General features: G+C 38.6%; 1 protein-coding gene, 1 long non-coding RNA gene and 1 pseudogene across 2 annotated transcripts in view; 2 read left to right on the forward strand and 1 right to left on the reverse strand.

The window, feature by feature from the left end:
* The first annotated feature begins 6,795 nt into the window (after nucleotides 1-6,795).
* The window catches only part of LOC115693040 (disease resistance protein RUN1-like), a 40,656-nt gene continuing 31,944 nt past the window's right edge, over nucleotides 6,796-15,507 (forward strand). Inside the window, exon 1 of the mRNA XM_056319573.1 lies at nucleotides 6,796-7,444. Coding sequence (XP_056175548.1) covers nucleotides 6,960-7,444 — 485 coding nt within the window. The 5' untranslated portion in view covers nucleotides 6,796-6,959. The remainder of the gene's footprint in view (nucleotides 7,445-15,507) is intronic.
* Nucleotides 8,198-11,856, forward strand: LOC115693030 (disease resistance protein L6-like; annotated as a pseudogene).
* LOC115693041 (uncharacterized) lies at nucleotides 13,291-14,112 on the reverse strand. Its single transcript, XR_004007179.2, has 2 exons — nucleotides 13,626-14,112; nucleotides 13,291-13,505 (listed from the first exon to the last, which is right to left on the reverse strand). It is a non-coding gene; the product is annotated as an uncharacterized LOC115693041 (long non-coding RNA).

Consider the following 15,507-nt stretch of genomic DNA (forward strand, 5'->3'; position numbering starts at 1 on the left):
AATGTCCTAAATATGGATCTACTCTAATTCAAGGGAAATTCTAATTCTTTCCGAAATGGAAATTATAATTAAGCATAATATTCTGTTATCAATGCCTAATCGTGCAAATATGCTTGTCATGCAATCCCATGTTAACTTAATTAAACACGAAAATAGGAAACCAGATACTACATGGGAGCACATATATCACTGCCCTTTTTTTAACACACTCGGTCAAACATCTCATGCTCATAATTACACACCGCCATTTCCGCTGCTTTTGCCAGTTTGTCTCTTTTCACGCGTGCCCACTCATTCGTATCTGTCGCTGTGCTTTTACGTGTCCCATGCTATGTAATTACTCATTGCTCGATAACATTTTACTTTCATAGTAAAAAAAATCGAAACAAATCAGAGTCCAAAATATAATAAAATAAAACTAAATTCATAAAATAATGAGAATCAATAAAGTACCGATAAAGTTAAATATATACTCATTTCATAAAAATAGATTTATCAAATAAAATAATCGATTGTCGATTACTGAATTTCGTATCATCATCAGTGATGAGTTGTGACATTCTGAATTTCGACTAATTTTCGGGATTTATGAAATGAATATTTCTTCAATGCGCTTTCAGTAAATCTCGCTCGGAATTGATCACTCTCGAATAGACTAACCGTTAGGGAATGACTAACTAGGAATCAAGTACGTGGACCTAAGAACTTGACCATGGATTGACACTTCGACCATAAGGATTGGCGAGACAATATTTTGAGCTATTAAAGGCCGATCCAAGGATGGTTACTGAACGATTCGCAAATGTCATGCAATTGGATCACGGGTGATTCCGCTTGGCCATTGTATAAATTTTGAACGATCATAAACATAATCCGAACAATCGCGTCATTTGGAACTAATGATTGACCATCGCAATTACATGACAACTGAGGTCGCCATGGTTCGAGTAAACTTAGATGTGGCTTAATATCAAATCGGCCACAAGTCGATACGCATAAATTCCTAAAAGCCGACCGTTAGTTCGAAATGCACTAAAGTCGCGTTCGATTGAATTTAGCCATTAATTAGAATCCGAATTTGGGTATCGAAGTTTCAAGATTTCCACAACTAATTTATTGGACGTCGTCTTGTTAAAGTGTGGCCAATTATCGGGTTGATCAGAATTGCGGAAAAAGGAAAATTATGGACAAAATATTTGGGTGGATAATGTTGAAAATCACTCTCTCTCCTCTCTCTCTCTCCTCCTCCTTCCCCGCCGAGCATCCCCACGTTTCTATTTCTGCTTCTGCGTTGCTCACGTGCTTCTGCTTTCCTTTTGCTTTGCTGACTCCCAAGCTGCCCCACATTGTTGACTCCTCTGTCCCGCTGACTGCCCATGATGCTGCCTTCACGTTGCTTCTGCTTGTTGCCGCTGACACCCCTTCTTCTGCTGACTTGTTGACCTCTCCTCCTTGCTGACTTCCTCTGCTGACCTGCTGCTACCCACGCCTTTGCTGCTGCTGCCCATGATGAACCTCACGTGCTGCTTCTGTCCTTTATTGCTGCTACCGCTGCTTCTTCTTCACTTCTGTTGCTGCTATTTTCTTATTCAGTTTGCTTCTTTGCTTCTTGCTTTTTCTTGCTGCTGCTCACCAGACCGACAGCTCCCTTGCTCAGCCACCCTCAGCCGCCGTGAGCGCTGCCGCTGAGCCACCCGTACGTCCGCCGGAACAGCTGCTGCTTGCTTGGCTTGGCTTGGCTTTGCTTTGTTAGGCTCCCTAGCTTGAAAATCTTGCTTAGACCTTAAGTAAGTACTCCTTAAGCCTTGGTTAGGATAATAGGTTACTAAGGGACATATTTATGGGTGGATTAGATGCTGTGGATAGTTGGTTTAGGGGTTGATTGAGCTTGGCTTGCTTAATGATTCTTGATTGATTGATTTTCGAATTCGTTACTGCACTGCCTCTGTATTTTGTTATTTTTGTAGAGACTTGTGTGGGCTGAATTTGAGGAAGTGTTCCTCATGAAAGTTGCTCATAACATCTTGTAGTATAACATATATTAAATCTGGAATTTTTTTATATCATTTTGGTCCATTCGTAAGTCCATTTTCAGACCGTCACAAAATTGCCCAATTTACTGTTCACCCGACCTTCTTGTCTTTCCGAATTTTTATAAAATTTTCCAGGCCTTGTTTCAACAAACTTCCTTCATAAAACTTGTTAAGAACACTTGTTTATATAGTATATAAAAATTTCAAGGCTTTCCAAAGTGATTTGAGTACTGGATGAGATGCATTTTTATGGTCAGGCGGCCTGACCGGACAAGTTGAATTTCGTCTGAATTCAAGTGACAAAAATAGATGTTTACAGTTGGAACTGGGTTTTGAGTTCTTCACAGAAAATGTTTATCAAGATGTTTTGTACAAGATATCCAAATTTCAGAATTTTTGGAGTTGATTTACTATTTATTTCAAATGGATTTCGATCACTGCACAACTACCCAGTTTGGACCCGGTTTTGTACATTCTTGGTTTTTCTCTCTCTCTCGAGAATTATTCGGTGTTATCGTGGCATTTTGACGGACGTAGTTGACATTAGGCTAATTTACAAAGATAAGTATTGGTAATGATTGATGAGGTGTGTGCATGGTCACGACACATTCCGTCTAGGCGGGAGTTCTAGACGATGCCCAGTGGGAGTTTGGATGTCGTCTGGTACTCGGGGTTGCCGGGGGGTATTCGATCTCAGACGATGCCGATTGTGGTGGAGGCCGGATCGATGCTCCTAAGTGGAACGCCGTTGGGTACCTGGCTTGCTGAGGGGTGTTCGATCCCCAACGTTGCTGTCGCCGATGTAGCGGGACGATGCCTGGTTACTCCAGAAGACCGGCAGGAGTTTTGTGGCCCGAGGGGTCATTAATAATCTGGACTTAATAAGTGCGATTTGCATTGGGGAATGTTTTGCCTGAGTTAATTGATGAGCACGTCTAGATTATTAACCGTGTTATGCATGATTAAGCCTTGAATTGCGTTGTACAAGCTTGATGAGTAATTGGCCATGTTATGGCGGGATTCTAACGTGCAGAGCTTGCGTATGTGCCGAGGTGAGGTAAGAGTGCCTGTGATTGTTATGACATGGTGGATGTCGATATTGCATGATTAGGATTGTTCAGAGGTACACGTTAGCCTAAGCGAGGCTTAGTTGATTACTTATCGAGATTTATCTCATTCCCCGTTGTTAAACATTTTCAGGCTTGGAATGACGAGTAGTCGTGACATGCGGTTCGGAGTTTTGGAGTGATATTGGGCATTTGATGCTTCATTCCTTTTTGGATGCCTTTTTTTTTGTAGAGGAGTTAAGCTTATCAATCACCCAATCCTTTTTGTTGTGTGTGGTTCGTAGATAGTGGTCTCATAGAAGGCTTGCAAATATATTTGTTGTAATCGATGCTCTGTTTATAAAATTGTCTTTTTGATGTGTATTCTTTGTCTCTCTACTATCCCATGGTTTTATTTATTGTATGGAGAGTTTGAGGTTGCTTCCGCATGTGTTGCTCGTTAGTGTTTCGATTGGGTCGGCGACAAATCATGGGATATTGCATACTTGACGACCTCGGAGGGATGTTGCGTGCTTGTTGGGGTTCGGGGCGTGACATGAGCACACGTCGAAAAGTCCTTCTCCAATAACTGCGGCGTTGCCTGTTGGCGATGCATGCCTAAGTTTGACTTTCTCTACACCATTGTTATATGGAGACAAAAAACACAAATCTAACTTTTAAAAGAGCAAATTTTCGTCATTTAGCCAAACGCCAAAGTTCCTACGATCATCATTGAAACTGAAGGCAGATGACCTGTACACGGACAGAGCATTCAAACTCTCAGATTTAAATCGGAAGAATAAATCTCCTAAATTTAGAACTAATTCAAGAGAATTCAAACTCTCAGATTTAGAATTAAATCGAGAGGAGAAAGCTCGTAGATTTAGATCGGGAGAGAAGAAAAAAATAATAAAAAAAAAAGAACAAAAAGACTAAAACAAAATCAACGGGAGGGGAGGATGAGATTAGCTCAAACCCTCCCCATGGTTAAAGCTTGAAGAAGACGATGAAGAAAGAAAAGAGAATAAAAAATTTTAGGCTTCCCTTGCCTTGGAATTTTCAATTCAACCCATGCTAAGCAATTAATTTCTTGATTTCCCTTGTGGGAATCATCTCTCGCCTATGACCTCTGCCGGCCGACTAGGTGGGGCGGAGGAAAAAAGGGAAAAAGAAAAAAAGTAAAAGAAAAGAAAAGAGAAACAAGAAAAATAATTTAGAAAAATAAAAGATTACAAAAAATTTGTCCATGTCAGCGCAAACCAGCGTTGACTAGATGGTCACGTCAGTTATTTACAGTTAAAATTGATCAGAACAACTAAATTAACAAACCGTTAAAAAGGTTTATGAATAAATTAGTAGATCATCAAAAAGTTTAAGATTAAATTAGCATAATTAAAAAGTTTAGAATTAAATTAGCCGTCATACAATGATTCGGGACTTTTTGAATAATTTTTTCCGTTCAATATAGGTAGCATTTTTGTTTTGAGGTAAATCAAAGTCATTCCTTCGTTGTCTTGAAGAGAGAATTTCTATTATGAAAGAATAGGAAAGTTGCAATCTAATTTTCCACCGAGCGTTCTGCCATTTCCCCTCATTTCCGCTGCTTTTGCCGGTATGTCTTTTTTCACGCGTGCCCACTTTTTCTCTCTTGTTGTGCTTTTGTGCGTCCCATGCCAGGCTGCTTTGGTCTGCCAATTCCCTTTTCTATAATCTTTTTTAATTAATTAATTTTCTTGATTCTTTTATTATCATTATTATATTTTATGATAATTTTTTTAATGCAGGTGACACTTTGGAAAAATCTAGGTGCCCACATATAGCAGTAGCACGCCATATTGTCAGCATTTTGTTTTGAGGTAAATCAAAGTCATTCCCAGATTCTCTTGACGAGAGAATTTCTATTTCGGAAAGAAAAAGAAATTCTACGCAAAGATAGCCACCCTCTCTCTTAAACCGAGCATCGGTAGATGAAAGAAAATGGCAATTCGTTTTTCGCAGTACAATCCAAAGTATCTCAAAGGAATAATCAGGATACTCTCAGTGCCAGAGTCTTATCATATTTCAAAAAGATGTTTTCTAATTTTTTTAAAGAATTCAATATACTGAATTTAGGTATAAACTTTTCACCGATCATGAGAATATTTTCTTTTGATTCATTTTTCCTAAGCGATCCAAACGTCAAAAACTACGGAGAATGTTTTCCAACAAAAAATTTCGCGAAATAAACGGACCCTAAATAGTGTATTACGATAGTGAAAGTTAAAAAATTAATGTCAAAAAGGGAAATTAAATTTTGTTGAATTGTTTTATCCCGTCGATAACAATTTATTACAAAACAATGCGCAAGAAATCAAATTAACTTACCATTGAGATACATAGTTTGGTTTCGTTTAGATAGATTGATAAAGCTGACTTTGAAATTTTGCTTTCGCCAAATAAAAACTCATCAACGAGGCCTCTTAGATTTATATCAAGTTCTTCTACAAGAGCTTAATTTAAGTTTTCCTAAATGGAGAATGTTGCGATTATTTAAAAAACAAAAGTATCCATGAATTTAAGTGTTGTGATAGCTAATTACCTGCTCCAATACCAAATAAATAAAATTAAAATTACAGTTGAGCATCAGTCCCGCTTCAACCTAGGAAGTCCCCGTTCTTTGGGTACTAGCTAAAGCCCAACACATGTTTGGTTGAAATCGACACTAATAGGTTCGGTTCCCGGTTCATTATGCTGAACCTACGGATCTGCGCAAGAACTGGTGGTCCAAAGTAGAATCAGACCAAAACGGTGGAGATTGTTCTCTTTCCTCTGTGAGCACTGGATTTGCTTCGTGGTTCCTTCTTTTTTTCTTTGTTTGTTGCTCGCATGTGCACTCATGTTGTGTGCAATTTGGTGGATCTGTTTCTGTCTTGCGCATTTCAAGTTTGATAATGGGCATTGCTTGGTTCTTTCCTTGAAGAAATCTTCCACTTTTATTGGGAATTTTCATGCTCCTTTTTCAGAAAATCGAAGGTCTTCAACTGAACTGAATTGCAAATATTAGTCAATTTCTAGCTGTTTCTTACGACTAAATATTTTTTTTTTTCTGGTGTTCTAACTGTAGCTGCAAAACTCGGAATGCTTAATAAAATGCCCGGAACCGATCACTAGGCGCAAAACTGCAAAAGGAAAATAAAAATCATAATTTTCACATCTGAATTCAAAGACGCATTCTTTCCTACTATATAAACCATAAAAATCCTTTAAAAAAAACTAGAGATCAGGGCCTCTTTGTTTGGCCTTATAAAAGGTAAGAACAACTTTTTTGCTTTCCCATAAAATTTAGTAATATTTTTTTAAAATTTTTGGTGAATTATGAAAAAAATTTATCAGTGAATGTACATGTCAATATTTTCATATGAAAGTTTCAATTGCTTAAGATAAAAGAAAGTCAAGTGCCAGCCCAGCAAAATTTAAAAAACAAAACAAAATATAAAGGTCACTCCAAACAGATCTAAGAAAAAAATTTGCTAATAAAAAGGGGAAATTTACTGTTCAATTAAAATAAATGTAATCATAAAACTTCCAAAAATGTCACTTAAGTTTGAAAACAGCATCGGAAAAAAAAATTAGAGTTTAGGAATTAAAATAAAATTGTAATATCGACTCTCGAGTTGCGTGCCCGTCAAAAAACAAAGCAACGCAAAGCAAAGCATATTTGTGAATTCATCAAAAGTCACGCGGATTGGTTGGGCCATTTGAGAGTTGACGTAGACTCGACTAGGGAAAGTTCTAGGAAGAGACGTCTGAAGAGTAACATAAAAGAAATTCAGTAGTGCCTGAGCCTTTCTTAATCAGGTGCTCTGAGATAGGAAACCCTCGTAAGAAAACACTCGCGAGAATGGACATGAGGAAGAGCTCAAAGCCATCCGCGATTGACTATGAGGTCTTCTTGAGTTTCAGAGGGCCAGACACTCGTCAAGGATTCGCGGATTGCTTATACCATGGTATGCTAGATGCGAACATCCGCGTTTTCTTCGACGAGGAAGAGCTCCACGTCGGCAAAGAAATAGGCGATGAGCTACCGACGGCCATCGAAAAGTCAAAGATCTACATACCCATCTTCTCTAAAGGTTATGCTTCAAGTGCGTGGTGCCTTCGCGAGCTAGCGCACATGGTGGAGTGCAAGATATCCAAACCATCCGAGAAGGAAATTATGCCAATTTTCTACAACGTGGAGCCTCGCGACGTTAAGCTTAAGTCTCAACTGTACGTCGGTGCTATGGATGAGCACGAGGAGAAGTTCGGCCCCCAGACGAGGGAAAAGTGGGAGGATGCCCTCAAAAGTGTTGCCAAAATCAAAGGATGGGAGTTGAAAAAGCAAGGGTACTTATGCGTCCTAAAGCACTCCATTAACTTTTATTTTGGACTTTCACTATATACCCAAGCTTTAATAAGATCTTGTCTAGGCGGTTTGAAATTGAATGTGTGCTTTGAAAACTATTTTTGGCAACGGAATCAACCAAGTCATTCATCCAAACTAGACAAAGCAAGAACCGGGTAAGTATTCAGTCAAAATTCTCTCTCTTTGGTAAGTTTAGACAAAGGAAGGGGCGGTTAGGGGGGTTGTGTTTGGTGGGGTGGGCGGCGTTGGTTAGGGGATGAGTTAATAAATTCAAGGAGTATGTCTTTCGTATTTTTGTGTTTTTCCTCTGATTCTTTCATTGATAGATCCAATTTTTTACATCTTTGTGTTTGTAAATTGTGGATTACTCCGTAAAGTGTAACCTTCTCTCTCCTTTTCGAGAAATTTTTACATGTTATTGGAGAAAGTTTCCCATCCATCCATGTTAGTCGCCCGTCTGAAAGTGTTAGTATTTCGAAAGCAAATACATGAACAAAGCTCTTAATTTCATTATATGATTATTTGTTGAAAATCATAGTGACGTCATGTTCCAAACATACCTAATGTATGTGTCTCTTACTTTTGGGTGCACTAGTCGATTTAGATAGCGGTGCTAACCATGTTGATTGTAATCACTTGCTAAGTGTCATAAGGTTATCCTTTACAATTTTGACTTAGATGATTCACTATTGTGGCAGGCACGGGAAATTCATTAAATCGGTGATATGAGAGATTTTGATGAATCTGAAGATAAAAGACAAATACGTCAGCGAGCATTTAGTCGGAATGGAAGATCAAGTGGAAGCCATTGTGAAGTTATTGGATGTGAACTCTGGGAGCATACGCGTTGTGCTAATCCATGGAATGGGAGGAATTGGCAAAACGACTCTTGCTAAGGTTGTGTTCAACAAATTAAATTCCCGCTTCACTCATTGTTGCTTCCTCGGAAATGTCCGGGAATCGTCCGTCAGCCTTGGCCTCAAAACTTTACAAAAACAATTATTATCTGACATGTTTGGTTCGGGCTTTCATGACGAAATTAACGATGTCGAAGATGGGATCAAGGTGATTGCGCAACAACTTTCTAACAAGAAACTCTTTATAGTTCTCGACGATGTGAGTGATGAGGAGCAACTCAAGAAACTAGCCATCAAGCACATTTCATTTGGCTCGGGAAGCAAAGTTATTTTGACAACTAGGAATAGAAGCATCATAGAAGCTGATCAAACTTTGAAGTACGAAGTGAAGCACTTGGATTATGGTCAATCACTCAAGCTTTTCAGTAGACATGCTTTTGGAAAGAATCCTCTTCCAGATGATTATGTTGATCTTTCGAGACAAGTAGTTTCTACGACCGGAGGGCTTCCCCTAGCTCTCGAAGTCATAAGCTCATTACTTCGTCGCCAAAGCAAAGCTTTTATGGATAGATGTGCTGGACAATCTAAGAGAAATACCTCATGAAAAGGTCCAGGACAAGCTGAAGATTAGCTACAATGTGTTGAGTCACGAGCAAAAACAGATCTTTCTCGACATTGCCTGTTTCTTTGTGGACGAAGACAAGACAAATGCATTCTACATGTGGTGGAAAGATTGTAGGTTTTTCTCGGATTATTCAATTCAAGTCCTTGTCTGCATGTCCTTGATAAAGATAACCAATGACAATAAATTCTGGATGCACGACCAACTAAGAGATCTCGGAAGGAAAATTGTCCTTGGCGATACGAACCTGATGGATCGAAGAAAGCAGAGCAGGTTGTGGGCTTATGAGACGGTCAACAATATCATAAGAACAGAAGAGGTGAAACCATATCTTCGGCCATCCAATTCTATGATTTTCTCAATAGTTCATTTATTAATTAGGAGCCCTTTTTTAATAGGGAGAGAGAGAGTGATGATATTTTTCATTTACTCTTATGCTACTCTATCGTTAAATGGCAGAGAAAGGAGACCATTGAAGCAGCCTGCTTAGGTGGACAGACCTATACGAGCAAAGAGTTTTCAAAGCTTCCAAACATAAGGTTCCTCAAATTAATTTGGGGAAAATTAGATGGAGACTTTGAGAATCAACTTTTAGAATTAAGATACATGACCTGGCAAATGTATCCTCAAGATCTCTCCGCCATCAATTTCCATCCAAGCAATCTTGTGGTTCTCAACCTATCTCGTAGTTACATCACGGAGGATTGGGTTGGGTGGAGTCAAATCAAGGTACCATCATCGCTATATTTGTTTATTTTTATCTCCATTGAATTGTCTCACACTGCTTTTATGTTTTTAACTAAAATTGACTATACCATAACTATATAGGCAACAACTTGTTGTAAATAAAATGGCTCATAAATGGATTAATCGAGGTCATTTCACAAGTAAAACTAAGCTGACTATGCTGGTCTTGTAATCGAGGCCATGAAATTAGATTGTATTGAATTGATATATAGGTGTATATATGTGGATCAAGTTGGATAGGTGTGAGTACTAGATGAACGGATCTATGTGGGTTAAATTAGGAAAATGAGTCAACCCAATTACATCTAAGTTCCAGCACAACCATTTATTGCCTCTAAATTCGCACGGAATTTTCCCTTTACTCTCTTCTAGCTATTGTAACAGGTTGCCAAGAAACTTAAAGTTTTGGATCTCTCGGATTGCTTTTACTTGACCAAGACTGCAGACTTCTCTCATTATGCAAGTTTAGAGAGATTGATCCTTAAGGATTGCATAAGTCTTATTGAAGTTGATCGTTCTCTCGAAAAGCTCAAGTGCCTGATTTACTTCAATGCAAATGGGTGTACAAGTCTTAGGGAGTTGCCTGAAGGAATCGGACGGCTAGAGAAGCTAGAGTACTTGTACTTAGGCAATTGTCGGAAGTTGAAGAAGTTGCCCAAATCATTTGAGAGAGTGGTATCACTAATAGAGTTGGATCTCTCGTACACAGCTATCATGAGATTACCTAACTCCATTGGTAACCAAAAGCACTTGTCAGTACTTAAACTGCAATCTACAAAAATCAATGAAATTTCTAGTTCTATTGGGAACCTACGGAAACTTAAGTCTCTCAATTTGTCGTGTGTTGAAATAAGGGAACTCCCTATGTCGATTGGGAACTTGGAATCGCTACCCGAGTTGGATGTCTCGAATACGCGTTGTCTATGATTACCTGAATCTATTGGAAACCTAAGTAGATTAAAAGTCATCAACATTTCATTTTCTTTGATGACGGAGCTACCGCGGAGCATTGTCGCGCTAAAAGAGTTGGAAGAGCTACATGCCATGGGTTGCTGGTCTTTGAAATGGGAAATTCCCGAGGACATTTGGGAATTATCACTTTTGAGAATCCTTGACTTGGCATCAACCCGTATTAGAAATGTTCCGATGACGATCAAACTACTTCCTCGCCTAGAGAAATTGGGATTATATTGTTGCAGCAAGCTAGAACTATTGCCTGAGCTTCCAACAAGTTTGATAAGGCTAAGCTTTGGATCAAGTTCGCTGCGGTGGGTTGCAAATCTCTCAAACCTAACTAAATTGGCGGATTTGGCCTTCGGTGGTCAGGGTGAGAACAGTCCTTTCTTCTTACAAGACGGTCCATGCCTACAATCCCTTCCACTCCTTCCACCGTCTCTATCAACAATGTCACTTGCATATGATAAATCCACAACCAGTTTGTCATTTGGTTGCAACTTGAGAAACTTGACACGTTTGCGCATTTAAAGGTGCCGTTGGAAGGAAGTCCAAGTCGATGGGCTTGAACAGTTGATTGAATTCGAAGTGGATTGGGTAGAACTCCTCGAGGGATTTGCCGGTCTTTCAAGGTTGAAGAGGTTGAAGCGGTTGACGCTGATCAATTGCCCAAATCTAACTGCGATCCAAGGTCTTAGTCGTTGGAGCAATTGTATATAGACAAGTGTCCTAAGATTGAAAGTCTAGATGATCTATCGGATTTGAAAAAGCTAAAGCACTTGGAAATTGGAGGATGCGATGAGCTTCTGGCAGTTAAGGGCCTGGATGAACTAAAGGCTCTCAAAGATTTGGAATTTATGGGTTGTAGGTCATTGAGAAGTTTCCCTAATCTACTCAATTGGAAAGTACGAGACGAGTGCTCATTAGCAATTCTCAACTGCCCAAATTTAGAAGAAGATTATTTGTTTGAAGGAAGCGTCAGTGAGTACAAACAACGGAAAGTCGGGGAAGAAAAGAAAGACAAGTGAAAGATGAGGCGGCCATTCTGGAGATGAGTGTTCTTCATAATTTGGTGTGTTGTCCTTCCTTCAGTTTGCAATCCACACATATTTGGTGATATTTTCGTTCTGTAGTGCTTCCAGCAATGTTGTCACCATCTAGAAAGGAACGTACAATTCTTCTTTCGAATATGTAGAATAGTATTTTCGGTTTGGATCCACATGATTGTCCAAATTATTTTAAAGGCTAAAATTTAAAAATTTATTGTTTTCCTTCTTCTTTTTTGGCAATTAAGGAGAGAGAAGGAAATATCACTGTATTATTTCTACCTCTTATAACCTATGCACGTTCTATTTGCATAATGTCGATATTAGTGGCTAATGTAAGATTGGTCATTATTGTATTTAACAAGTTTCTCACGTCAAATTTACACATTGAACTTATATGATAGACACAAAATTTAGCAGTCCATTGCTATTTTGAAGCAATTGACTTTTGATTCAGATCTTCAATTGTTGTTCTAAGATATATCTTCACTTGTGGTATGTCAGCAAAAAATAGGTCAATATCACTTATGTCAGTCCTATCTTATTCGTAACTTCTTTAGTTATCACGTTTTTGTCACGAGATGGTAAGAGGACCTTTAATTATTTTTGTTTTCCACGTATGGTTATCATGTATGTTGACCAATCAGTAAAACGTAGGGTAAGTATTCATTCGTGCTAAGATGCGCTCATGAAAGATCCATGAGACTAACTGCTCAATTAGATGATTACCAAAAAACAAGCAATACAAGAAATTTTATTCAGGAGCCTATTGGATCTCCAAACCATTGAAGAGGAATTCATATTTTACCGGTTAAAGATTGATCCAAACTTGGGTGAGACAAGTATGAACATTAAGTTGGATGCGACTCCCAGCTAGTTGTGTGACCAGGATTATTGACGTGAGATATGAGGGCCCAAATGTTCGAATTGTAGGATATCAAAAGAATGTCATAGAATCGTATTCCATGAATATAATTAGAACATCAATAGTTTCGAAGAACTTCTTGATTATAGAAATATTTAAGAGGGATTTTATGTTGTCCGCCATCGACAATCTATTTATACTGCTTGACCGGGTTTGTTTTGCTCGATGGGTATCTCCACTATGTGTGTGCATGACGTTAATCAAGAGATACAAATTGGGCAGATATGGTATTAATGGCTCTGAACGAATCTACAATAATGCTAAATTTCGAACTTCGCAAAGATCTCTTGCACTTTCACGGATGATATGAATATATATTTTCGACCATGTGCACAATGTAACACATTTTCCCCATTATGCAATGGACGATCTATATTGTTCTTGGTCCTTTAAAAGGGTTGGATCTCAATTTTAGAATCGCATCCAAAATTGCAATCAAGTACAAGATGAATCCATCAGCAACTACACATGACAAACAAATGATATTATAAGGTCAATGCACTTGACAAACCCTGCCAAGTTAGAGCAAAAGATGGTCTAGCAACAGGGGATGTCATCATTTTCCACTATAACAATCACCTCAATTGATTACTTTTCACGTTTCTTTCGAAGGTTGGGTTACTAATGAAACAAACCATATGAAACTGGGAAAGTTATACATCTCCTGGGGCAAATGGGGCAAAAGTTACGTAACATTTGTATTGTAGTGTGCACCATGAAAATGCCAGAATGCACTCCACTTTGATGCAATTTGTTTTACCAAACTATCGATATCAACTCACAGGATTTACACACTAAGCCGAGCAAAATCTGCCCTGCCTCCATTGTCAATTATCATCAATCAAATTGGTCGGCTCGCTCAAACGTACTTGGGCAATTCGTACTTCGCAGCTGCAACAATCATCATTGCATGGATTAGATTATGGACAGAACAATAGAGAAGGAAAAGATTTCTAGATGGCAGTGGGCAAGAAGCAAGCAGGGGACTGGGAGAATAGATGGATATAGCACCTCTTTCATCATAGCATACTGTCAAGTCAGCTCTCTGAACAATCACGCCAGCACTATCCACGATTGCTTGGGCAAGCGTTAGATCTACTTCTACTACGGCATGCAGAGCGTCCCATATCTTTGAAAGCCAGAATTAAATTGCTTAACAAGTCTACAACAATGAAATGAAATGAGAGAGAAATAAATTCCTACAGAGATTGAAGGGAAGTTAGTTAATATACAACAGAAAACATAAGATTTGAGTCAATATATTGACATGCCAATTCACGTCAGTTCCTTCACCATCTTCAGCCTCTCTAAAAGTTTCACCACTGAAAATGCACATCAAGATAAGGTTTGAACTTGTGCCCCAGCTAAAACATATCTGAAAAACATGCTCAAAATATGTGCTTCAAACATATCATCCCACTCCACGGAGGCATGCGGAAGCAGGTTGCTATGAAGGTTTCTTCATTCTAGATAAGAAGATGGATGTGCAATGCTTCCAAAAACCCACGAGTGTTAGGGGACACGCATCACATTACTAAGCTAGAGCAAACTCATCCTGCAACACCTCGGTTAGTCAGCAACAAAACTACAAACGCATTGTCGAGAGTGCAAAGAATTGTGACTAGTGGCAAATTAGCTATGGCTACAGGGAGTTGAATTAGTCTAAGCCTATTTTCAAGTACAACATGCTTGGTAGTTTTCAGGCACTTTCTCAAATTGAAAAGAATCTCAAAGTAATCATGTCAAGAGGTTTTCATTAATTAATGCTAGTCGACAATCTCAATAGCAAGTCATTCTTTGACTTACTAAAAACCTTTCATTTACTGGGCGACCTTTTGATATTCAATATGTGCCACGTCTTCTACATTAATAGAATCATATGCAAGGCGTTTGACAAAGCATGGTTCTAAGCAACTTGAAGTAACAAGAAATTACCTCAAGACTTGTCAGCCCACACAACCATTTCAACAGAAGAGAAAGTTTGTTTCATGTAAGAGACTGCCTCGTGTTTAAAACTGACGGAATAATCACATCATAGTTCTAGCCTCTACAAGTTTTAATATGAAAAAAATAAAGGTAAACAAAATCTCCAAAAAGTGTCTACTATACCTTTGGCTATAGAAGTTGGTTTAGTGATGTTATTTTTCTTTAGCTCATAAATGCAACGAGTGACCTTTTTGATAATATATCACTTTATGATAATATATCACTAAAGTTCATGTGGATGTCCAAAACGATGTCGCACAATCCTACGTGGCTCGCTCTAGCAAAACAATGTCATATCAAGTCTAGGCAAAATGACGTGGCACGGGAAGGATAAAATTAGTGCTCGCTCTCCGTCGTTAAGGGAACTCCTCATCGCTCACTCACCATCGCTCGTCATCCACTACAAAAAAATAAGGATTTAGCCACGAAAAATTAGCGATGAAAAATTATTCGTCGCTAATTGCGATAGAATTTGCGACGAAAAAAAAATTCATGACTAATTTGCGACGAAAAATTTTTCACGGCTAATTTGCAACGGAAAATTTTCCGTGGCTAATTTGCGACGAAAAGTTTTCCGTGGCTAATTTGCGACGGAATTTGTGATGAAAAATTTTTCATAGCTAATTTGCGACGGAATTTGTGACGAAAAATTTTTCGTGGCTAATTTGCGGTGGAATTTGTGACGAAAAATTTTCCGTGGCTAATTTGCAACGGAATTTACGACGAAAAAAAATTCGTGGCTAATTTAGCTATGGATTTAGCCACGAAAATAAACTCTTGCTTCACTTTCCCAACTATTTTTTTTGTGGCTAAATACGTGGCTAAATTAGTTGTAAAATATGTCTTGAATTTTATGTACTCGATCCGGTTCATCATTCGACCCGACATATTTTTTGTGCGACCCCAA

The sequence above is a fragment of the Syzygium oleosum genome, unplaced genomic scaffold (assembly GCF_021117445.2).
Source record: "Syzygium oleosum isolate NSW1041296 unplaced genomic scaffold, Sole_v2.1 Sole_v2.01, whole genome shotgun sequence".
Lineage (NCBI taxonomy): Eukaryota > Viridiplantae > Streptophyta > Magnoliopsida > Myrtales > Myrtaceae > Syzygium > Syzygium oleosum.